General features: G+C 44.3%; 1 protein-coding gene across 10 annotated transcripts in view; it reads right to left on the bottom strand.

The window, feature by feature from the left end:
* Nucleotides 1-25,591, bottom strand: part of zmiz1a (zinc finger, MIZ-type containing 1a) — a 418,554-nt gene that overhangs the window by 177,273 nt on the left and 215,690 nt on the right. For all 10 annotated transcript variants that reach the window (XM_073025599.1, XM_073025597.1, XM_073025596.1 and 7 more), the window contains exon 3: nucleotides 6,591-6,710. In XM_073025599.1, coding sequence (XP_072881700.1) covers nucleotides 6,591-6,659 — 69 coding nt within the window. In that variant the 5' untranslated portion in view covers nucleotides 6,660-6,710. The remainder of the gene's footprint in view (nucleotides 1-6,590; nucleotides 6,711-25,591) is intronic.

Here is a 25,591-nt window from a genome sequence, read left to right as displayed (position 1 = left end):
GGAGGGGCACCAGAAGGAGATGATAGGCAGAAGGGAAGGGGCAAGCAGGGAGCCAGAAAGTGATAGGTTTCAATGGGATCCCCCCCCCATCTTTTTGAATGCCACCGAGTATAGGGCCAGCCCAAGGACACATGATGACATTTTCCACAGCGGATTAGGGTGAGGACATGCTGGTTGTTAAGACAGATGAAACATTTCACTGCATGTTAATATGTGGGAAAAAACCCCTCAGTAGCCATGGTCACTATATCAGATACCTCCTGTACCTAATAAAGTGGCCACTGACTGTACGTTTGTCATCTTTTGCTGCTGTAGCCCTTCCACCTCAAGGTTTGACTTGGTGGGTGTTCAGAGTTGCTCTTCTGCACACCACTACTGTAACACGTGGTCATTTGAGTTATGTGTTCGTGGTCCTCTGCTTCTGTCCGAAGTGCTGTATGTTCAGAGATGCTCTTCTGCACAACACTTCTAACACAAGGTTACCTGGTTTACTGTCGCCTTCCTGTCTTGGCCATTTTCTTCTGACCTCTCTCATTAACAAGGTACTTTTGCCCACAGAACTGGAGGGGGCACTATATGATTTACGTTTTTCACACTTTTCTCTGTTAAATCTAGAGATTGTTGTGAGTGAAAATCCCAGGCGATCAGCACTTCCTGAGATACTCAAACCACCCCATCTGGCACCAGCAACCATTCCATGGTTAAAGTCACTTATATCACATTTCTTCCCCTCTCTGAAGATTGCTCCGAATGACATCTGTACCTCTTGATCATCTCTGCATGCTTTTATGCATTGAGTTGCTGCAACATGATTGGCTTATTAGATATTTGCATTAACGAGCAGGTGTACAGGTGTACCTAATAAATTGGCCACTGAGTGTAAACCTGAATTTGAATTAATGTCTGATCTTCATTCTTCACGGTGGTCTCTGTTAGTTCCACTATATTTTTCAGCCGGCTGTATCTGTGCAGGGCGAGAGCTCTGACACAGAGCACATTTCCCCCTTGGGGGCCAGCTAGCATTAACGGCAGCTGCCTGGCAGTGACCCAGTGGGAGCCTCTGCAGCATGGTATGTGTCTGTGTGTCAGCAAGTCGGAGAGGAAATAAAATGGTGCAGCCACTCTGCTTGTTTAAGGCACACCCGTTTAAAAAAGGAGGAAGATTTTCACATAAATATCCAGGTGCTTCACGACGGAGAGGCAGTGTGTTTAAAGGAACACGTTGTCTGGGATCAGGGCCGTGGCCCATGTGTTCCACAAGGCTTGTTAAATGTCTGCAAGTGGATGAGCTGGACTCGCTTGCCAGCTGGGCGCACCTAGTGAGAAGCAATCCTTGCTCGTGTTATTCACAGCTTTAATGATGACGGTTGTGTTGTGGTGCTACAGAGCATGAGATGAACGAGAAAGGCACCAAACTGCAATCCACTCCAGCAAAACAGGATAAGCGAACGACAAAACAGAGAGTGCAGAATCAACCAATTGTTACAACACAGAGGGGGGCCAACTTCAAGTAGAACAGCCCCTTTGGCCTAAGATGTGGTGCTGACTCTTTAACACACTCCAAGATCTAACCCTTCCCTTCTACATACCCCTTACTTTCCTATTATCCATGTGCCTATCAACATGCTTCATAAATGTCCTTAATGTATCTGCCTCTACCAACACACTTGGCAGCACATTCCACATAATCACCCCCTCTGTTAAAGAATGTACCTCTGACATTCCCCTGACATTCTCTGATAGTAGATGATCAGCCATGATTTCAGAATGGCGGTGCAGGCTCGAAGGGCCGAATGGTATACTTCTGCACCTATTGTCTATTGTCTATACTTCCCTCCAATCACCTTAAAATTATGCACCCTTGTGTTAGCTATTTCTACCCTGGGAAAAGTCTCTGGCTGTCCACTCTATCAATGCCTCTTATCATTTTATACACTTCTATCATCGTATCCACCTTCCATCTTCCTTAGCGCCAAAGAAATGAAACATAGCTTGCTCAATCTAGACTCACAAGTCAAGTTCTCTAATCCAGGCAACATCCTGGTAAATCTCCTCTGCACCCTTTCTGAAGGTTCCACATCCTTTCTATAACGAGGCGACCAGAACTGAATACAATTCAGTTATGCGGGTTTAATAGAGCCACAACGTTACCTCACAGCTCTTGAACTCAACCTCTCAACTAATGAAGGCCAACACACTGTACACTTTCTTAACTACTCTATGAATTTGTGGGGCAACTTTGAGGGACCCCTGTTTGTGGACCCCAAGATTCCTCTGTTCGGCACACTGCTAAGAATCCTGCCATAAGCCCTGTATTCTGCCTTGAAATTCAGCCTTTCAAAGTAATTCACTTCACACTTCTCTGGGCTGAACTTCATCCTTGAACCTTTATGCTTCCTTATGGCCCAGCAGTTTGTTTTGCCCATTGCTCCTCAATTCCTTTTTGAAAGCCCTGCTCCACTAGCCCTACAAATGATGAGCTCTAGATCACAAAAACTCTCTCATTCTGTAGCTTCAGACCTGCATTTGCAACAGGCCTGGGTGCATTCCTCAAATTCAGATACATTAAAGTGTAAAACAGAGTTCAGATACTTAAAGTATAAAAGAGAGGTGAGAGTGGATATTGGAGCACTGGAAAACCAAACTGGAGAGATAGTAATGGGGGTCAAGGAAATGGCAAACAAATTGAATAAGTATGTATTTTGCATCAGTCTTCAATGTGGAAGACACTAGCAGGATGGTGGAAATTCCAGGTGTCAGGGGTCATGAAGTGTGTGAAGTTACTATTACTAGAAAGAAGGTTCTCGGGAAACTGAAAGGTTTGAATGTAGGCAAGTCACCTGGTCTAGGTGGCATACACTCCAGGTTTCTGAATGAGGTGGCTGAAAAGATTGTGGAGGCATTAGTAATCATCTTTCAAGAATCACTAGATTGTGGAATGGTTCTGGAAGACTGGAAAATTGCAAATGTCACTCCACTCTTCAAGAAGGGAGAGAGGCAGAAGAAAGGAAACTACAGGCCAATTAATCTGACCACAGTGGTTGGAAGATGTTGGAATCAATTATTAAGGATGAGGTCTCAGGGTAGTTGGAGGAACATGATAAAATAGGCTGTAGTCAGCATGATTTCCTCAAGGGAAAATCTTGCCTGACATATCTGTTGGAATATTTTGAAAAAATAACAAGCAGGATAGACAAAGGAGAATCGGTTGATGTTGTGTACTTGGATTTTCAGAAGACCTTTGACAAGGTGCCACACATGAGGCTGCTAACAAGCTACAAGCCCACGGTATTACAGGAAAGATTCTAACGAGGATAAAGCAGTGGCTGATTGGAAAGAGTGGGAATAAAGGGAGCCTTTTCTGGTTGGCTGCCAGTAACTAGTGGTGTTCCACAGGCGTCTGTGTCAATATTCCCTCTAATTTGCAATGACCAGTGTGTGCAAAAATCTTGTGGTGTGCAATTTTTTGAAAAGTGACAACATGTGTGCACTGAATAACTTCTTCAATAAAAACAGAATATAAATAAGCCAGTTCTAAAATCTGCAGAGAAATCATCGCAAACTCCAGGTTGTCAACACTGTCCGCATCAGAAACTAGAAAAGGAAATGTGATTGTGTACGATCGTGAAATATACTTAACGTGCCAATGAGGTAGAAGGTGACAACCTTTTGTGCGCAGTTTAAATTCCTGTGTGTGCTAGTGGCAACAGATGTGTGTGCATGCATACGCACACACCTTAAAGGGAACAATGGTCAGTGTTGGGACCGATTTTTTTTACAATATATGTCAATGATTTGAATGATGGAACTGATGGTTTTGTTGCAAAGTTTGCAGATGATATGTAGATAGGTGGAGGGGCAGGTAGTTTTGAGGAAGTCGAGAGGCTACAGAAGGGTGTAGACAGATTAGGAGAACGGGAAAAGAAGTGGCAGATGGAATTTTAAGGTGACTGGAGGAAAGTATAGGGATGGATGTCAGAGGTAAGTCTTTACACAGAGAGTGGTGGCAGAGGCAGATATGTTAGGGGACATTTAAGGGACTCTTAGATGGGCACATGGATAGAAAAATGGAGGGCTACGTGGGAGGGAAGGGTTGAGTTGATTGTAGAGAAGGTTAAGAGGTCAGCATGTCATGAACTGAATGGCCTACAGAATACTGTACTGTTCTACGTTCTAGGACCCAATGGGCCATGTTTGCAATCTGTAGCATCTACAACACACATTGCAGCTACTTGCTTGGGTATTTATTTATTTAGAGATCCAGCACGGAATAGGTGCTTCCGGCCCTTCGAACCACAACGTCCCAGCATCCGATTCAACCCCAGCCTAACCATGGGAGAATATACAATGACCAATTAAACTACCAACCACTACGTCTTTGGACGGTGGAAGAAAACCCACATGCCCACGGGGAGATGTACAGAGACTCCGTACAGGTGATGTTGTAATTGAACTGCAAGCTCCGGCAACCCGAGGTAATAGTGTCGCGCTAACCGCTAGCTACTGCGGCATCCAGGCTCCCACAGCGTCTCCCGCCACCAAGAGGGACAAGGACTGTAGGTGCGGTACAACATCAGGTGTCGTTTCTCCTCCACACTGCAACTACTTTGACCTGGAAATATGTCATAAATGAGTGATGGGCAACAGGTGCTGACTTTGCCAGGAGTGCTGGTAAAGCCAGAGACTCACTATGGACATGTAAGAGACTCTTAGGTAGGCACATAGATGATAGAAAAATGGAGGGCGACCTGGGAAGGAAGAATTAGATTGATCGTGGAGTAGGTTACAACATTGTGGGATCAAGGAGCTGTACAGTGAAGTACTGTTCTACGCTCAGTGGCTACTTTATTAGGTGTCTTCTGTAGCTAATACAGTGGCCACTGAGTGTATGTTGGTGGTCTTCTGCTGCTGTAGCCCATCCACTATAAAGTTCAACATTGTTCAGAGATGCTCTTCTGCACACCACTGTTGTAACCTGTGGTTACTTGAGTTACTGTCACCTTCCTGTCAGCTTGAACCTGTCTGGCCATTCTCCTCTGACCTCTCTCATTAACAAGGGGTTTTCACACACAGAACTGACACTCACTGAATGTCTTCTGCTTTTCACACCATTCTCTGTAAACTCCAGAGACTACAGTGCATGAAAGTCCCAGGAGAACAGCAGGTTTTTAGATACTCAAACCATCCCATCTGGCACCAACAATCAATCCACAGTCAAAGTCACTTAGATCACATTTTCTCCCCATTCTGATGCTTGGTCTGAACACCAACTGAACCTCTTGACCATGTCTGGATGCTCTTATGCATTGAGTTGCTGCCACCTGATTGGCTGATTAGACATTTGCATTATCAAATGTGTGTACAGGTGTACTTAATAGTTGTAGAATCAGAGAACCCTATAGCAGAGAAGACAGGCCCTTTGGCCCATCTAATCAATGATGAACTATTAATATGCCTAGTCCCATCAACCCATACCTGGAGCATAGCCTTCATACCTGTCCCATACATGTACCCATCCAGATTTCTCTTAAATGTTGAAATCAAACACACATACACCACTGGAAGCTCATTCCACACCCTCACCATCTTCTGAGTGAAAAAGTTCCCCCTCATGTTGCTCCTAAACATTTCACCTTTCACTCTTAACCTATGACCTCTAATTCTATTTTCACTCAACTTCAGTGCAAAAACCCTACTTGAATTGACCTTATTTACATCGCTCATAATTTCGTATAACTCAGTAAATATCTCCCGAATCTTCTATGTTCTAGGGAATAAAGTCCTAACCTATTCAAACTTTCTCTGTACCTCAGGTCCTCATGTTGCGGCAACAACCTTGTAAATTTTCTCTACACTCTCATTGACATCTTTACTGTACTAACCAAACAGTACACAGCACTTCAATTAGCCCTCACACTTGTCTCATACAACTTCAACATTAAATTCCAATTCCTGTACTTAATACTTTGATTTATGAAGGCCAATGTACCAAAAGCTTTCTTTACAACCCTATCTACCTGTGATGCCACTCTTAAGAAATTATGGATCTATATTCTCAGATCTTTTGGTCTACCCCACTCCTCAGTGCCCCACCACTCACCATGCAAGTCCTACCCTCCCAAAGAGCAACACCTCAGAATCGTCTGCATTAAATTCCATCTGCCATTTTTCCAGCCGGTCCAGAACCCACAGCAAGCTTTGATAGCCTTCCTCGCTATCCACAATACCCCTGATCTTGGTGTCATCCACAAATTTGCTAATTCCATTTACTGCATGATCAGTCAGATCATTGATATAGATGACAAACAACAACGGACCCAGCACCGATCCCTGAGGCACCCCGCTAGTCACAGGCCTTCAGTCAGAGATGCAGCCATCTACTACCACTCGCTGGCTTCTCCCCCAAAGCTGATGTCTAATCCAATTTACTACATTTTCCTGAATGCCAAGTGACTGAACCTTCTTGACCAATCTCTCATGTGGATCTTGCCTTGCCTTCATCAATATTCCTTGAAAAACCTAGACACGACCTACCACGCACAAAAGGGGGATGAGGGGTGAGACACTGCCGTGGAGTATTTTTTCCTTACCTGTTTAATACACTGCAGTCGATCATTCGTCTGTTGGATGTGTCTATCCATTGACGTTACTGTGTTCATCTTTATTCTCTCTTCCTGCCTTCTACCTGTAAGCCATTAAACTTTTCCACTCTGCAAAACAAAAAAAAACGGAATTACTGGTTGGGGATCTGCGAGCCCAGCTAATGCACTCAGGCACATTACAGACGGCTCAGTGATTTGTCTTTGCGGGATGACATGTGATGACAGTGAGTGAGTGAGTGAGCAGGAGGTGACATTCCATTGCCATGATGTCGCGGAGAACAGCTGACCTGACCAGGTCGGCACCAACTCCTTCTGCAGGACCTGTGCTCTCAGCCCATTCAACAGCACCGTGCTGTAACCTTCACTTCTGCAGGGATTCCCTTTTGAGTTTAACTCCCTGACTTCTCCCTCCACTGTTTACATTAGTGATAAGTTAAAGTTGACATCCTATAAATAAATAACTTAATAACTATACGCACACACTAACAGACTCTCCCAGACACAGACAAATATAGCAACACACATACAAAGTCACACGTACTGTATCCACATGCGAGAGAAAATCTGCAGATGCTGGAAATCAAAGCAATACACACAAAATGCTGGAGGAACTCAGCCCGATACATCGACTGATTACTCTTTTCCATGGATGCTGCCTGGCCTGCTGAGTTTCTCCAGCATTTTGTGTGTGCTGCTGTATTCACATCATCTCTTACACACACACACACACACACACACAAGTTGAGTTTATTGTTACATACACAACTATATGCAGACACAGGCTCATCACATTAGACACATAACATTCACAAGAAAAACATATTACATAAAAATTACGCAAAAATTACTCAAGGAAAAACATAACGAGAGGAAAAAAACACCCATTGTTGTGTGAAGTGGTCATAGTGTTACTATGTTGAGCTAGTGTTCAGAGTTTGGCATCAAGAACCAAGCTATTGAAGCTGTTTTTAAATCTAGTGGTGTGGGATTTTATGCTTCTGTCTAACTGTAACTGGCATTGCCTGGATGGTGGGGAGTTTTGATAATAGATGCTGTTTTCAGAGGCATTTTCAAGTTGATACTACAGGTGGTAGGAAGGGATGTATTCCTGATGTAATGGACTGAGACCACCACTCTCTGCAGCTTCATACATTTCTGTGCACTGGAGTTGGATCCATAGGGAGCAAACGTTCACACACATCAATAAATATATCCAGGAAGGTAGATTTATTGCTTAATGCTAAAAGGTTCGAGGGATTAAGGGGGGAACGCTAGGGTTTAGCATTTGGATGATCACCTGTGATCAGCCTGAAGGACAGAATGGCCTTCTTCTGTCTCTATATTTCACATAGAAGCATTTTGAGGGTTTGGAGCCCCCAATTCCAGCACAGCTGAACTCTGGAAGCCAAAGTGCTTGTGTAATTTCTCAAAGACATGGCCTTAAATCCTAGCGGTCGGCTAAGTCAAGATGTGATTTCAGAAAAAAAAAGTGATCAGGTAAAACTGTTACACTAACAAGATAGAATTGATTATGAAACAAAACTGTAATTTGATTGAAGCATGCTAAAATATTGCTAAATATGGAAGCATAACTTTTCCACAAAGATTCTGTCACATACACAATGGATCTGAATAACAAGGACTTTGGCTCTCTCTGGAAAACACTACAAAAATTTTCTCAAAACCACAAGAGTAATAAAGAGGTTGGAGAAAATTCCACCCATTTCAGCTTCCTCCAGTCTCCCTCAGGAATTCAGATGTAAACAGTTGCCTTCCCACACTGCCTTTATCTGACGTTCTGCTCCAATCAGATTCCCCAGACCATGGTGAGCTACTGTTTACTTGGCCTATCTCAGTCTGATTTATCGTCCCTCTGCGAACCAGAAAGAAAGTCTTCATTCAGACAGATGGCTCAGTTGTTTGAAACAACGGCGGCTGGGATCACTAGAAATAAGTCAAGACCTTCATATGGTCTTCCACACAGAACATTTGGTATGAACTGATCTTGATGTGACCACGGAATCTCGGCTTGGCTGTAATCATCCATACCATCCATGTAAACATTCATGCTCCGATCCAACCACATGACTTGACCATCTCTAGCGACACACGCACAGTGGGTCAGGCAGCAGCACTCTCCCATTCCTCCAACCTTTTATTCAGGCTTCTGCCCTGTTCCTGATGAATGGTCTCAGCCTGAAATGTTGACTGTTCATTTCTCTCTATAGATGCTGCCTGACCTGCTGAGTCCCTCCAGCATTTTATATGCATTGCTCCAGATTTCCAGCATCTGCAGTCTCTCGTTGCCTCTGTCTGATCATCCCTTAATTTTAATTGTTCACCTGCCATCAGCCATGGTTACGGTTGCCAAGGGCCTAAGCTCTGGAATTCCTTTCCCCAGATCTTTCCACTTCCCTTTCCTCCTTTGCAACCCTAATCCTGATGCAATAAACTCTCGCAATGGCCAAGCATTTTGTCATTGACACCAACATCCATTTGAGTGACTCAACATCAGTTTTCGATTGATAAACTCGTTGGGCTACACACTGCCTCATGAGGAGGCATCCATCATCACGGATCTCCTCACAGCTACCATCAGGCAGAAGGTACAGAAGCGTGAAGACCCATGAGACCTGGTTCAGGAACAACTACTCTTTAACCATTTGGTTCTTGAACCCAACCAGCACAATCCTAACCTACCTTAGTAACAGAACATTATAGACTACTCTGACACAACCACAGGCCTACTTTAAAATAAGCTTTTGTATTTTTGCTCTAAAGGTTTGCTGTTGTATATTCTTTTTTCACTGTATAGAATTATTTTATGAATAATTTATCACCTTAGTGAGCTTTTGCTGGGCAGGTTCCAAGGCTGCGTGAAAGCTAACACGGAACACGCTGGGCTCGTAGAAAAACGGCTGGAACAGAGTGTACAAGACCCAAGTGGCTGGCGAGCCTTAGTTAGAACCGCTCACAACAACCTGGAGGGCAGACGCCCAGCAGTACTAACCACTGCCGAGAAAGACAGAAAGCACTAGCAGCAACTCCACTCCCAGATCCAGCAGTTTCCATGTCCTTTGTCACTCACAACTCGGGCTCAGCAGCCAGCTACGAACACGCAACAGGACTACACAAATCTGTCATCGTCGGATATGACGGACAAACAGACATTCTGCGTGTTGTCTGCACCTACGTGCCTGCAAAGTTGCTGCAAGCCAAAGTTTAATTGTGCTGGTACCTCACATGATGTTAAACTCATTGCTCTGTAAGAGGTAGAAGGTAAATGGAGATGATTTTCAGAGTAACGATGTTTTACAGGACTGTCTGTGGCCACTTCCACTCTCAGGAGACAACATCTCAGAGGGCTGATCCTGGACCCATCACCTTGATGCAAACAATAAGAAGGCGTGCTAGCATACTTCACAAAGAGCATGAGAAGATTTGAAATGTCACCAGAGAAGCCTAAAGAAGGCAGCCTCCATCATTCCCACCCAAAACATGCCCTCTTCTCATTACTACCATCAGGGAGGAGTTAAAGGAGGCTGAAGACACACACTCAAAGTTTTAGGAAAAGCTTCTTCAGCTCTGCCATCAGATTTCTGAATGGTCCATAAATCCATAAACACTACCTCACTATTTATATCTTCAACTTACAGTCATTTTGAACATTGAAAGGCCTCAAAAGAGTGGACATGGAGAGGAAATTTCCTATAGTGAGGGAACGTAGGACAAGTGGGCACAGTCTCAGCATAGAAGGATGTTACTTTAGAACAGAGATATAAAAGAATTTCTTCAGCCAGACAGCAGCGAACCTGTGGAATTCATAGCTGTGGAGGCCAAGTCACAGAGTATATTTAAAGCAGAGGCTGATAGATTCTTGATTAGTAAGGGTGCCAAAGGTTACGGAGAGAAGGCTGGAGAATGGAGCAGAGAGGGATAATAAATCAGCCATGCTGAAATGGTGGGGACAGACTTGTTGGGCTGAACAGCCTAACTCCACTCCCATGTCTTATGTTCTTATAGTAATTTATTGAAACATAATAATTTGTTCTGCCTATATTGTAGGCACAAATATAGTCACAAATCACAAATTCTACAACACAGACAAAATGCTGGAGGAACTCAGCAGGTCAGGCAGCATCGACGGAGAGGAATAAACAGTCGATGTTTCAGGTTGTGATCCTTCATCAGGACTGAGTAGAAAGGGGGGAAGATGCCAGGGCAACTGGTGGGGGAAGGGGAAGGACAATAGCTGGGAGGTGATGGGTGTAGCCAGGTGGATGGGAAAGGTAAAGAAAGGGCTGGAGAAAAAGGAATCTGACAGGAGGAGAGTGGATCATAGGAGAAAGGAGAGGAGACAGTGAAATTGCAACTTAGGATAGGCGTGACAGTAAACCTGGTTCTGATCCTGGGGATCATTTACCTGGATCAGGTCAGCCGTTAGGAGAATACGGTTCTTCCAACCCGAAGATGCCGCTAACTTATTACCCTGACTTCCTTTGATCGCTTTTTTCATCAACTCTCGTGGAATTAAATTAAATCCACTCATTTTCTGATGATATTTTCTATCCAGTCACCAGATAAAGAGTCTTATAACGAAAACCCTGTTGAAGGCTTAAAGGTTAATTCTAGTATAAGAGGGGCCAGTAAAGCTTACACGCTGAGGATCAAATCCACCTGCAGAGGAATGGAGGTCTGACCTGAATACGCAGGTACAGATCCCACCACAGACATCGGGGATTTTTAATTCAACTAATGAAATAATTTTGCAATAAAAAGCTACCACTAGTAAGAGTGACCATGAAAGCAGAAACACATCTAGTTCGCTAATAGCTTTCAGGAAAGGAAATCTGCCTGTCTTACCCAGTCTGAGTCATATGTGACCAGGTTCAGGAACATTACCCACCGATCATCAGGCTCCTGAACCAGCGTGGGTAATTCAACTCACCTCAACATTGAACTGATTCCATAACTTAAAGACTCACTTTCAAGGACTCTACAATTCGTGTTCTCAGTATTATTTAGTTACCTATTTATTTAGCTATTATTTATATTCGCAGTTTGTCTGCAATCTCAGGGGAATATATGGTGACATACACGATGCAGCTTGAACTTTGGACACGAGACCCAGAGAGAGAGTGTGCGTGTGTGTGAGTGAGTGTGTGTGTGAGAGAGAGAGAGAGTGTGTGTGTGTGTGAGAGTGTGTGCGTGTGTTCAGCACACCTTGCCCCTGACTGGCGAATGCTTGCAGCTTGCAGGATATGACAGCTGACGCCAAGCGATAGTGACAGGCCGCCCTGCTGATGGTGGAGATGAGCAGATCTACACAAAGGTGAGATCTGCTGCAGAAGAGGTCCTCACAGCCCTAAGGAGTGTGGGGCTAACGGACTGTCAACACAGAAGCAGGACTGGTGGGGGGCGGGGGTGTGGGATACCGAGTACTCATCACCCCCTGAATGAACCCCTTCGTCTTCCGTGCCCCCTGCCTGCAGTGGCCACAAGTTGTGATGCTACTGAACTTTACTGCTCCACTCCCTGGAAATCAGCACAGCTCAACAGAAACAGAAACACCACCCCGTAAACCCAGAGCTAACTGTACATGCTTCCTAATCTAGCCACGTCACCCAGTACAGTCAGAAACCCTTCACCCTAAATAATGCATCTCATTCAGTGCCACCACGTCACGGGGCACCGGAAAGCTGGCTCCCCCTACAGTTAGAAATTACCCGGCACTCGACCTCCTCTAGAGGTTCACATGACAATGCTAAACTAAAATGTGCACTTTAGGCCCATTTAAAGGCAAATAAAAAATATATAACATAACATAAAAATGCAAAAACAAAATTAGTGCATCAAGAAACAAATCCTATGCAACCAATAGAATGTAGGAATATTGTCACGTTCCTGATTTAGACTCTGAAATGGAACTCTTGTTTAAGAAGCTCTTAGGCACATGAATGAGATAAAAATGAAGGGCTATGTAGGAGGGAAGGGGAAAGATCTTAGAGTAGGTTAAAAGATCGGTATCATATATTGGGCCAAAGGGCCTGTAGTGTCCAACGTTCTATATGACTAGACTGTCTACAACTCCACCTATTTCAGGGCAATACACACAATGTGCTGGAGGAACTCAGCAGGTTAGGCAGCATCTATAGAAGGGAATAAACGTCAACTTTTCAGGACAAGACCCTTCATCAGGAGTAAACTTTGACTGTGCATTCCCCTCCATAGATGCTGCCTGACCTGCTGAGTTCCTCCAGCACATTGTGTGTATTGCTCTAGACTTCCAGCATCTACCACCTACTTCAGTATCTTCCACTAACTGACCAAACATGCTTCGTACAGTCAAGTGAAATGGAAACCAAAGGTCAAAGTAAAGTCATTATCAAAGTACATATATATGATCATATACTACCTTGAGATTCATTTTCCTGTGGGCATTCACAGTACTGTAGCAATCGAATCAATGAAAAATTATATACGAAGCAAGATGGGCAAACAGCCAGCGTGCAAAAGAAGACAAACCTGCAAACACAAAATAAATAAATACTGGCAGCATGAATAGTGAGCCCATAGGTTGTGGAATCAGCTGTGTTGAGGTGAACTCTGGTTCAGGGGCTGGTTAGCTGAGGGGTAATAACTGTTCCTGAACCTGGTGGTGTGGGTCCTGAGGCTCCTGTACCTCCTTCCTGATGGCAGCAGTGAGGACAGAGCAAGGCCTGGATGGTGGGGGTCTCTGATGATGGATGCTGCTTTCCTGTGACAGTGCTCTGTGTAGATGTGCTCAATGGTGGGGAGGGGTTTTCCTGTGATCGACTAGGCTGTATCCACCACCACTTTTTCCACCAGCTCTTACCAGCCAGGACTCAACAAGGGAATAGACAAAGAGTAAAGGAACGGAGAAATCATGGTATCGTGAGATTGTGAAATTTATGTTCACACCCTCCTCCTTTCCGATATCCTGATAAACCCAGTGCCACCACAGCAATTACAGTGAGAAGCTATGAGTAAGATCCTTCCATTCAAAGGGAGATCATGTTTCTCTGGTGTGCCAACATGAACTGAACGGTGCAGACAGCAGACTTCACATAGAGCTGACTTGATTCAGGCAATTGTCCCAGGATGCGCCTGGGCAGTTCACCAAATTCCTTACTGGAACGGGATTTGCTTACTGAAGGTACAAGTATTTAAACAAGTGATCTCTGCGTCAGCAGGGAGCTCGCTCGCTGGGTGGCTTACTTAGGTTCACGACTCAGAGCACAGACATGATCGTGAATGTCAAAGTGGTGAAACGGTTGCAGGCATTCTCTTTCAGACGGGACTGATCTGCCCTGTGGGGATCGAAAGCTTTTTCACAAGTCAAGAACTTGTTGCCTTTCGCCGTTTTATTAAGTGTTACAGGAGCGGAGAAGAAGGAGAAACATGAGGAAGAGAAATAAAGGAAAGAAGACTAAATAGTAGTCGTGGTCTTCTCATACCAGACAGGAGAAAACAGAAATTCCATCGACAACAGTCAACCAACAAGAGCACCAGATTCAAGTAATCTGACACCCACCGCTGAAACCAAGACATTTCCAGAGAATTACAGAGGCAACTGGATCATAATTACTTGAAAACTCAGTGAACAATTACACGTATACAGATGATGAGATAAAAATATGAATAAGCATAGGAAAATTAAACTACAAGGAAAATAATAATAATTCTACCGCCTAATCCAACAACCTCTCAAATTAGCATAAAGACTCCTCCCATGCAGGTAGGGATTGGAGGGAGAAGTTCTCCCTCATGTCCAGAGCTGTCCTCTGCCATCCTTCACTGGTCTCTTACACCCACCAAGCCCCACTTAACTGTGGACAGATGCTGCTGTGTCTATAACTCACGTCTGAAGTATTGTTTATTTTTTATTTGCACAGTTTGTCCTCTTTTACTCATTGGTTATTTGTCAGTCTTTATTTATGTGCAGTTTTTTTGGTACAAATTCTGCTGTATTTCGTTAAAATGCTTGCAAGAAAATGAAGCTTGAGGTAGCATATGACAACAGATATGTACTTTGACAATACATCTACTTTGTCTTGTTAGAAACCACCTAAGTGAAATTTAAATAAAGATTGTCCTTCCTTATCGATTAAAAAGTTTAAAACAAATACATAGACTCTGCTGGAACACAATCAGAGTGTGCAGCACTTAATATTTTTAGCATAGGATTATCTATTGAGTGTGAAGTCAGGAGGTCATGGTGCTGTTCTACAAAATACAGGTAAGGCTGTATTTGGAGTACTGCCACGATAAGGCCACTTTCACGTTGGAGGATTTCATCTGGGTAGCTAGCCTTCAACCTGATGACATGGACTTTGGTTTTATCTAACTTCTGGTGTGTTTTGTCCCTCTTTCCCTTCTCTTTCTTCATTCTGGCTCCCCACTTACCTCTTCATTTCTCCTCACCTGCCTCTGATGCTCTTCCTCCTTCCCATTCTCACTTGGCCTACTGTCCTCTCCTATCAGATTCCTTATTCTTCAGCCCTTTATCTCTTCCACCTATCATCTCCCAGCTTCTTACTCCATCCCTCCCCAATCTTCCCCCTCACCTGGTCTCATCTATCACCTGCCAGCTTGTAGTCCTTCCCTCCCCCACCTTCTCATTCTGGCTTCTTCCCCCTTCCTTTCCCGTGTCATGATGGGTCTTGGCCCAAAATGTTGATTGTTCATTCCCCTCCACAGATGCTGCCTGACCTGCTGAACTACTCCAACATTTTATGTGTATTCCTCTGGAGTATTGTGTTCGGTTTTGGTCTGTGATACAGAAAATATGTCATTAAAGTGAAAAGATAGCTGAAAAGATTTACAGCATGTTGACATGAGTTGCAGAGAGAGGTTGGACAGGAGAGGACATATTTTCCTTGGAAAGTAGGAGACTGAGAGGTGTCTATATAGAGGTGGATAAAACCATGAGGGACAGAGATGAGATGAAAGCACTCAGTCATTTCCCCAGAGTTGGGGAATCAAGAACTAGAGGCCATTGGTTTTAAGATGAGAGGAGAGAGAGGGTCAACTTGATGACCCAGAGAGAGGAAGGCATATGGAAAGAGCTACCAGAGAAAGTAATTGAGACAGATACAATATCAACGTTTAAAAGACAGTGGATAGGAAAGGTTATCAGAATTAGATTTGTTATTACTGACATATGATATGAAATCTGTTGCTTTGCAGCAGACATACAGTAAAAAAATTATGAAATAAAGAAATAGTGCAAAGAAAGAAAGAAAGAAAGAATGATATGTGTTCATAGGTTCATGGTTCTGACCGTGAAGGGGAAGAAGCTGTTCCTAAATCAGTGAGAGAACCTTCAGACTCTTGTATCTCTGCCCGGATGGTAGTAATGCGAAGAGGGCATGTTCTGGATGGCGTGGGGCATTAACACTGGCAAATGGAACTATTTTGGATGGAATGTTTTGGTTGGCATGGTCTAATTGGGCTGAAGGGCCTCTTGCTTTGCCTAATGATGTATGATTCATCTATTCAGAGCAAGATAGGATACTCTCTGGAAATGGGAACATTCAGAGAAGAACGCTAATATCCCATGTTGGTAAAATATTGATTCAACTTTGACACCCCTAGGTGTAGGATTATGGATTATAGATCAGAATTCCTGGGAAAAACTGTTTTGGATTTGGAGCAATGAGAAAGGTACGAATGGCTTCAGGTGGATAACTGCAAGCAGCCTTTGGAATGAGAGACCAACGTAAGGTGATAAACTGAAAGAAATTGAAGTACTTTGGCGCAAGAGTGAAAACAAACTGATGCAAGTATCAACCATCTCCTGTACCAGTTAATCAAATCTGGCAAGTTACAGCAGCGAAGAGAGATAATTCTGAGATGAGAATATCTTGAAAACTCATCAGAAGCTTCATGAACTTGACCAGAACATTCCCACAATGCATAATTATAGAGCCCACAAGGTCAAATTAACTTGAATTCTAAGTCATCGCAACATAACTTGAACACAGAACAGTACAACATAGTACAGGCTCTTTTAACCTACTCTAAGATCAACCTAATGCTTCTCTCCTATATAACCCTCCATTTTTCTATGGTCCGTGTGCCTATCTAAATCTCTTGAATGCCCCGAATGTAACTGCTTCTGTGCTGGTTGCTGGTGTGTCTTGTGATCAAGTTGTATTGGAAACTATAGATGTAACTACGATATGCTATTGAAACTTTTATTAGCTGTGAGCAATTTTTTGGGCTTCCTCTTTCAACATTGACCACAGTTCTAAAATACTTCACTGGCTATAACCTCCCAACAACATGAATGGGCTGTAAAATGCAAGTTCTGCTTTCTTTTTCTTTCGCTTTTCTCTGCATTGACAATGACAATGGAAACCAAATGGATTCTGCATCGCTTGCAGTTGCTTTACAGTGCCAGTGTTCACAGATTGGTGTTTGATTCCTGCCACTGTCTGTGAGGAGAATACACATTCTTCCCGGCGACTCCGCGGTTTCCTCTGGGCGCTCCAGTTTCCTCCCACATTTTAAAGACACACGGGTTAGTAGGTTAAGTGGTCACATAGATGTAATTGGGCAGTCATTGGGCCAATGTAATTCCAGCTCATTGGGCTGGAAGGATCTGTTATCAAAAATAAATAAAATAAACAAGCAACTAATGTGTTGGGTCCCTCACTGAGCAAACGGTGAAGATCAGGAAACTCCAGATGTGGGAAATCTGAAATAAAATGCTGGAATTACACAACAGGTCAGGCAGCATCTATGGAGAAGAATTAAGAGTTGCTGTTTGAGAACCTTCATATTTTCTGATTCATGAAACCTTTGAAGTTCAATGTTCAAAGTAAGATTTATTATCAAAGTACATATATGTCACCATATACAACCCAGAAATGCATTTTCTGGTGTGCATACTCAACAAATCTATAGAATAGTAACTATAACAGAATCAACGAAGGACCGCCAAACTAGGCCTTTTAACTAGAGTGCAGATGACAACAAACTGTGCAAATGCAAAAAGAAAGAACAATTATATATATATGTAAATAAAAACATGAAATTTCAAGGACACGAGATTAAGAGCCCTTGAAAATGAGTCTGTTGGTTGTGGGAACATTTCAATGACGGGGCAAATGAAGCTGAGTGAAGTTATCCCCTTTTGTTCAAGGTCCTGATGGTTGGAGGGTACTAACTGTTCCTGAACTTGGTGGTGCAAGTTCTTTGGCTCCTGTACCTTCTTCCTGATGGCAGCAGTGAGAAGAGAGCAGGTCCTGGGTGGTGGGGTCCCTGATGATGGGTGCTGCTTTCCTGCGACAACTTTTCATGTAGATGTCCTCAATGGTTGGAAGGAGGAACCTTTTATCAGAAGTGTGAATGAAAGCAAACAAATTTGATTTAGAGGGAGTGGAAAAGGGATGGAAAGGATATAGGGAATGTGCCTGATTATATCAAAAACAATCCTTGATGAAATTAGACACATTCCTTTGTTCTATCCATCTGTTCCCCACTCTCTCTAAATCAAAGCAGTTTGCTATTCCCTTTGTCCTGTCCATCTCTTCCTTACTCTCACTGCAACTTAGAATTACCAGATCTTCCCCCACATTTCCTGTCTTGATCAAGGGTTTTCACACCAAAACACTAACAATTCTTCTCCTTCCACAAATGCTGACTGACCTATGGAGCATTTTTTGATGTTTCAGAAGTGTGCCCCCTAGTGGCACCTTCTCCAGCACATCTTTTGAATGTGACATGGAGACAGACGAACTGGCATAGTCTCGAGATTCTACACCAACAGGCTTGGGATGATGGGGTTGGTGGGGTTAGGTGGTTACAGGGGGCAATGAGGATTAAGCCAAGGTCAACCATAGCAGTTGATCACAATTTTATGGCCACTTTATTAGGTAGACCTGATCATTAGTCCAAATATCTAATCAGCCAATCATGTGGGAGCAACTCAATGCATAAAAACTTGCAGGTGTGGTTAAGAGGTTCAGCTATTGTTTGAACCAAACATCGGCATGGGGAAGACATGTGATCTAAGTAATTTTGACTGCAATGATTGTTGGTGCCAGACAGGGTGGTTTGAGTATCTCAGAAAATGCTGATCTCCTGGGATTTTCATGCACAACAGCCTCTAGAGATTACAGAGAATGGTGTCAAAGAAACAAAAAAAAAAATCTAGTGAGCAGTATCTCTGTGGGCGAAAACGTCTTGTATATGAGAGAAGACAGAGAATGGCCAGACTGGTTCAAGCTGACAGGAAGGTGACAGTAACTCATAACCACATGTTACAACAGTGGTGCGCAGAGGAACATCTCTGAACGCAATTGGTGGGCTATAGCAGTAGAAGACCATACTGGGTTCTACACACTTGCCTAATAAAGTGGGCGCTGAATGTAGTTTCTGTTTTATTTCCTGGGCTGTCTGGTTCTCGCCAATCGATCTGGGCAGGATGCTGCAATGTTTTTGAATGCATGGGCATTGTTTACATATGCGAAGTATTGTATGCAGAAAGGCGGCCAGAAATGCCAAGGCAATCCTTTCCAAGTCAACAGATTCAGTATTTTCCAGGTTCAGCAACAGGGAACACGCAAAGCCTAGCCTCCCCACCATCAAGGACATCTTCAAAAGGTGATGCCTCAATTAAGAATTCCCATCACCCAGGACATGCCCTCTTCTCATTGCTACCATCAAGGAGGAAGTACAGGAGCCTGAAGGCACACATGCAATGTTTTAGGAACAGCTTCTTGTATCATAAGATATAGGAGCAGATCCAGGCCATTTGGCCCATCGAGTTTGTTCTGCCATTTCATCATGGCTGAACCATTTTCCCACTCAACCCCAATCTTCTGCCTTCTCCTCATATCAACTTCATGCCCTGAATAATCAAGAATCTATCAACCTCATTCTTAAATATGCCCAATAACTCAGCCTCCACAGCTGCCAGTGGGAACAGATTTCACAGATTCACCACTCCCTGGCTAAAGAAATTCCTCCTCATTCCCGTTCTCAAAGGACACCCTTCCATTCTGAGGCTGTGTGCTCTGGACTTAAGACTTCCCCACCACAGGAAACATCCTCTCCACACCCACTCTATCCAGATCTTTCAACATATGGCTAGTTTCAATGAGGTCACCCCTCATTCTTCTGAATTCCAGTCAGTACAGGCCCAGAGCATCAAATGCTCTGCATATGACAAGCCTTTCAATCCTGGAATCATTATGTGAACCTCCTTTGAACCTTTTCCAATCAGATTTCTGAATGGACAATGAAACCAAGTACAAAGAAGAGAAAATCTTCAGATGCTGGAAATCCAAGCAACACACGCAAAACGCTGGAGGAACTCAGCAGGCCAGGCAGCATCTATGGAATCAGTACAGTTGACTTTTTGGGCTGAAACCCTTCTGCAGAATTTAAGTACACTGCCTTAGCATTTTTGCTCTCTTTTTAATGCTACTTACTTAATTTAATTTCTATATATTTCTCATTATAATTTATAGATTATTTTATTATGTATTGCGATGTTAAAACAGATTTCACGACACAGGCAGTGATATTAAACCTGATTCTGATGAGATGACACACAGGCGGATCATCTGGGTTTTGTGCGGAGCAAATGTCGCCACTTCGCGCCACCAGGTGGCGCTCTTCACTGCCGAAGCCCCGCTTTCACAGCCCTATTTCTTTAAACTGTGACACACACACACACAGAGCAAATCCTCCGCCGTTGATTCCTAACAGGTCTCACCAGCGCTGAGACAGCCCGCCTGACCTTGTAGTTATTGATTAACAATCTTTCCCGTTCTGCTCTCCCGCTACGCTTCACTAATGAATGTGGCTCGCTCACCCGAGGGCAGAGCTCGTCGCTGCTGAAGCCACTGCACCTCTGTGACCGGGTGAGAAGCAATAAGGAATAAAAATATATTTTCTTCCCTCTACCCCCCTCCTTCCCACCACTTTTAATGGAGCATCGCGCCATTCCCACCTCGCTGTTACTGATAGACCAATTTGTGACAATACTAAATGGCTGCCCAGTGACCGCTGCTAAGCTCACAGAACAAACAAAGCAACCAGAAGGTGGAGGAGCAGGGGTTAAAGGTTAATTTAATCATTAAACACTTGAGGAAAGGAAATTCTCTTTAATAAACCTCCTTGTGGTAGACGGTGTAAAATGGACCACAGCTGCTTGGCTGGTCTTTGTAAAAGGCAGTGTCAGACAAAGAGAGGCTCGAGATGTGTCTCCTGCCCACGAACACAGAAACATTTCCATTGTTCCTCTATAAACGCCTTTGTAAACCGAAACAGACCGTGGGTCACACTGTGCACACCTACACTCACACACACCACTCAGACCATGTACCCCACAGGTGCACAACCACAGTACACAGACACACTTAACCCACCCACAACATTCAGACACACAGCACACACAAATAACATGCACATACAACACACACTCAAACACACAGCATACTCAAGACGTACTTTGGGACACAAAACATGCAAAGACGCACACCCACAACAAGCAGACTCACAACACACACACACACACACACACACAATGGAGTAAAATATATCACTGCTCCAGAAGTATATTAGGTAATGTATTTACATAAAATGCTCACAGACAAACGAGTGGAGATTTGGTCTCTGTTTAACAGCCTTAAGTCCCCTTCACTATGACGCCAGACTCCAGGCAGTAACAGTGGTGGGGCTGAAAAGAGGCCTACATACTCGCCCCCCCCCACCCCAGCTCAAAAATAATGAAAGCCACATGCGACAGCAGGAGTGTGGAAGGGGTGCAGCTGCCTGCAGACAGCACAGAGCACCGTCTGCACACAGCTCTCACTCGTGGGCCTCAGTGTTCCCTCGATGCCAAGGTCTTCGGTCTTCCTCTGCGCCAGCATTACATTGTCCGAACGGTGACAGACAGAAATATCATATGGACTGGACCTTCGGAAGGAGAGCGGAATCTGCAGTCACTGTTGTACATGTTGGTGTGTGTGTGTGTGTGTGTGTGTGTGTGTTTTATCTTTGTTTGTTTATTTATGATTGAGATACAGCATGGAACAGGCCCTTTGAGCGGTACCACCCAGCAGCCCTGATTTAACCCTAGCTTAATCACGGGACAATTTGCAATGACTAATTAACCTACCAACTGGAATGTCTTTGGATTGTGGGAGGAAACTGAAGCACCCGGAGGAAACCCCTGCTATCACAGGGAGAGGTACAAACTCCTTACAGGCAGCGATGGGAATGGAACCCGGGTCACCTATGCTATAAAGCATTGTGCTGACCATCACGCTACGCCTGCCGCCTGCGTGTGTGTCTATAGGCACAAGAGGTGGCAGAAGCTGGAATGAGCAGCAGAAAGCAATCTACTGGAGGAACTCAGCCTGTCAGGGCAGTATCTGTAGGGGGGATATGGATGGATGATGTTTCGGGTCAAAACCCATCCTCTGCACCAGGTGAAGGGCCTCAACCTGTAATGGTGACTGTCCACCTCCATCCACAGAGGCTGCCTGACCTGCTGAGTTCTTCCAGCAGACACAAGAGATGGGAGATGCTGGAGTCTGGAGCAACAAGAAGGGTCGAACAACATCTGTGTCGGGGAAAGGAACTCTCAATGTTTCTGGTCCAAGTCCTGATGCACGGTTTTGACCCACTCCTTTTCCTCCCACAGATGTTGCTTGACCTGCTGAGTTTTTCCAACAGTTTGTTTGGGGGGCAGCTTCTGTGCATTAACTTTGCAATGATTCTGCAATTTTAACTAAAGCTTGATTGATGGTGGTTGGAAAATGTTGTTTCCTTTCTGTTCTGCCTCTTGATCTCCTTTCTCAAATGACAAAGGCAAAAAAAAATAAGCATGACAGGGTAAAGTACACAGAATTGAAAGGTGGTACAGGAGGAGGGGTGGGGAGAGTGTTTCCACGTCAGAGGACATGGAAAATTACCTCTCCTGACAGCATGGCAGGTGACCCTTAGTAGGACAATGACTGAAAGCCTGTTTCACCAAGTACTGAAAGGCTTGGAGTGGATGTGGAGAGAACGTTTCCAATAGTGGGGAGTCTAGGACCAAGAGGGCACAGCCTCAGAGTACAAGGAGGTCCAATAGATATGAGGGGGAATTTCTTTGGTAAGAGGGTGGTGAATCTGTGGAATTCATTGCTACAGACAGCAGTGGAGGCAAGTTATTGAGTATATTTTAAGTTCAACTTGATAGTTTCTTGATTAGTAAGGGTGCCAAAGGTTACAGGGAGAAGGCAGAAGAATGGGATTGAGAGGGATAATAAATCAGCCATGATGGAATAGCAGAGACTTAATGGGCTGAATGGTCTAATTCTATTCCAATGTCTTACAGTCTTAAACCACAAAATGAGAGCAACACCAGTTAAGATTGCAGCCAGGACAACGACCCCATGTGTTCTGGATGCCTCAGATCTAGGACTTCAACAGTGTCCCATGTTTCTGAAAATGTAAAACTTAGAACAGTACCGCACAGTACAGGTCCTTTGGACAATGACGTGCAAACTTTTTAAACTACTCCAAGTTCAATCTAACCCTTCCCTCCCACACTGTCCTCCATTTTTCATTCATCCACGTGCCTATCTAAGATTCTCTTAAATATCCCTAATGTATCTGCCTCTACCACCACCCTGGCAGGGTGTTCCACACACCCACCACTCTCTGTGTAACAAAAAAACTTACCTCTGACATTCCCCCTCCCCCATACTTTCCTCCAGTCACCTTAAAATTACTCCCCCTGCTATTAGCCATTTCTGCCCTGGGAAAGTCAATGCCTATCCTTTCGATCTATGCCTTTTATCAACTTGTACACCTTAATCATCTATGCTTCTTATCACACCTGCCTGAGAGATTCGATTAAAGTCTTAAATAAAACCGTGTCCCCACCCACCGTTCTCCCACCACCTCTCCTTCCAGAGAGCAAGCAGGTTAATTATTGCCTGGTGAAGCACGGGTTATTGTAAGTGGGTCAGCAGACATACGGTGGTGTAACAAATGAGACATTAATCTGTAGGTGTGCTGGATATTCCTTATGCTGTTCATTTTAACCGCCCACTCGGGAGACCTGATAGGAGAGAAAATTGGGAATTGTTTTCCACAACCTGAGCCATCAGAGATTCGGCGAGGGTCTGGGATATTCTCGGCTTCCCGAGGACTAACAATCCCCCTTGCCGTGGCCTTACAGGCAGTGGCGGAATTGAATTCCGATTGCTCACGTTGTAATAGCACGATGCCGACTGCTACGCTACCTGCGTGTCCGGAAGGCTTGTAAACAGAGCTTTTCACTGCATCTCAGTACATGGGACAACAGTAGCCTGAAACGTGTTGGTCTGCCAGCTCGTCAAGATGTCTGTTGGAGGAATGCTGCCTACCGGCACGGTCTAGACTACAGGAGTACATACTGAGAGACATACTGAAGCTTGGAGCAGCCACAGCATGGGTTTGCTGGGGAACAACCATGGTGTAGGGTTCTTCTCCTACTGGAGAGGGAGGGGACAAATTGGGGTAGGAAGCCCCTCAATTATTGTAGTAGTTAGCATACCACCCCTCCAAAAGGACCACAACCTTGTATAGGGTTTGGAGGCTCGCGTGCCTCAATAGAGGGCTATGTTGGCTGGAGTCAGGGCCTTGTGCTTTGGCTCCTGGTAGGGTCACCCATACCAAACAGGTCAAAGGGTAGAGGCCAGACTAAGAGTGGTCCACCAGTCCTCCAGGTTCAGAGTTTCAGCTCAGGGCTAACAACCCTGACCGGTCAAATAAAAATTATTACGAAAACAGCAATGAAGGATCCTTCTGCACAGACAGAGATGGAGCACCTTCATTGCTGCCCTAAACACCAGTGGTGTAACGGGCGGTAAATGAGTTATTATACCCCTCCAGAGGGCCACAAGAGTGCTACTTATGTGTAGGGATGTTATAGAACAGTATGGAAAGCATTGATCATGCCTCTAAAGAATAAAAAAGGCACTGAACGGTTTATTCTTGTAAATAATTCTTTATATGAATAAAGTTTATTTAGGTAAAAAAATATAAACCAATTCCAAAACAAAAGAGATGACAGGAGGCAGGGGTGTGTAGATGGGAATAGAATTCTTGCAAGAAGGATTTTGAAGGGTTCTGTATCACTTGCAGGCAAAAGAGATTTCTTTTAATTTGGCACTGACACTGTGGGCCGAAGGGTCTGTTCCTGTGCTATACTGTTCCAAGTTCTATGTCCAAACGCTCAGCAGTTTACCCTGAGACAGAGAGGTTTAGGGCAGCAAGTTAATGCAGGGAAGGTGTTAGAAGATACAGCAGCAGTTCACACACATTCAGCCTGGCATTCACAGAATGGTGTGTCAGGCTCGGCTCGCCACAATGCACGACAACCTTTAACCTCTGCTTCATGACTCAAACAAATGAAACACGAAAACCTCTGTCAAACATGGCCAATGGGAAGCCTCAATCTAAAGGGGTGGGGGGCCCCCACGGGTGGAACTATTTGGAGGGAATGTAATGAGGAGGTCAGAGGCCACATTACTGCGCCACTCAGAAGGCAAGACAGGCCACATAGCGAGGCAAATCTGCAGCTAAAGTCACCCATCCCCTTGACCAGCAACTGTATCTAATTTTCAATGCTGCATTTCACGGTTCAAATCCCTCCTAAGCAGGTTAAGTTAGCGAAAAGACAAACTGTTATTTACCAGCTAAATTTGATTTACAACTTTGAAGTAAACAGAATTGCAAATCTCGCTCACAAATCTTCCTTATCACCCGTTGTGGGACGTGCAGGCTTGTAATGAATTCATGAGAACATACAAGCCACAACCTTCTCTCACCTACACAAGTGTAACACTTACACCTCTAATTTGCTGGTGATTGCTTTTTGCCGTGTCTAAATTGTCCTTGTGCTTGTGTTGTGTTGGCAGAGGGCATGTCTTACACTGAAGCAGTGTACTAATTAGCATGAAAGTACGGGGAGA

This window comes from Hemitrygon akajei, chromosome 21 (genome assembly GCF_048418815.1).
Source record: "Hemitrygon akajei chromosome 21, sHemAka1.3, whole genome shotgun sequence".
In the NCBI taxonomy this organism is placed as follows: domain Eukaryota; kingdom Metazoa; phylum Chordata; class Chondrichthyes; order Myliobatiformes; family Dasyatidae; genus Hemitrygon; species Hemitrygon akajei.
This window is presented reverse-complemented; position numbering and strand designations above follow the sequence as displayed.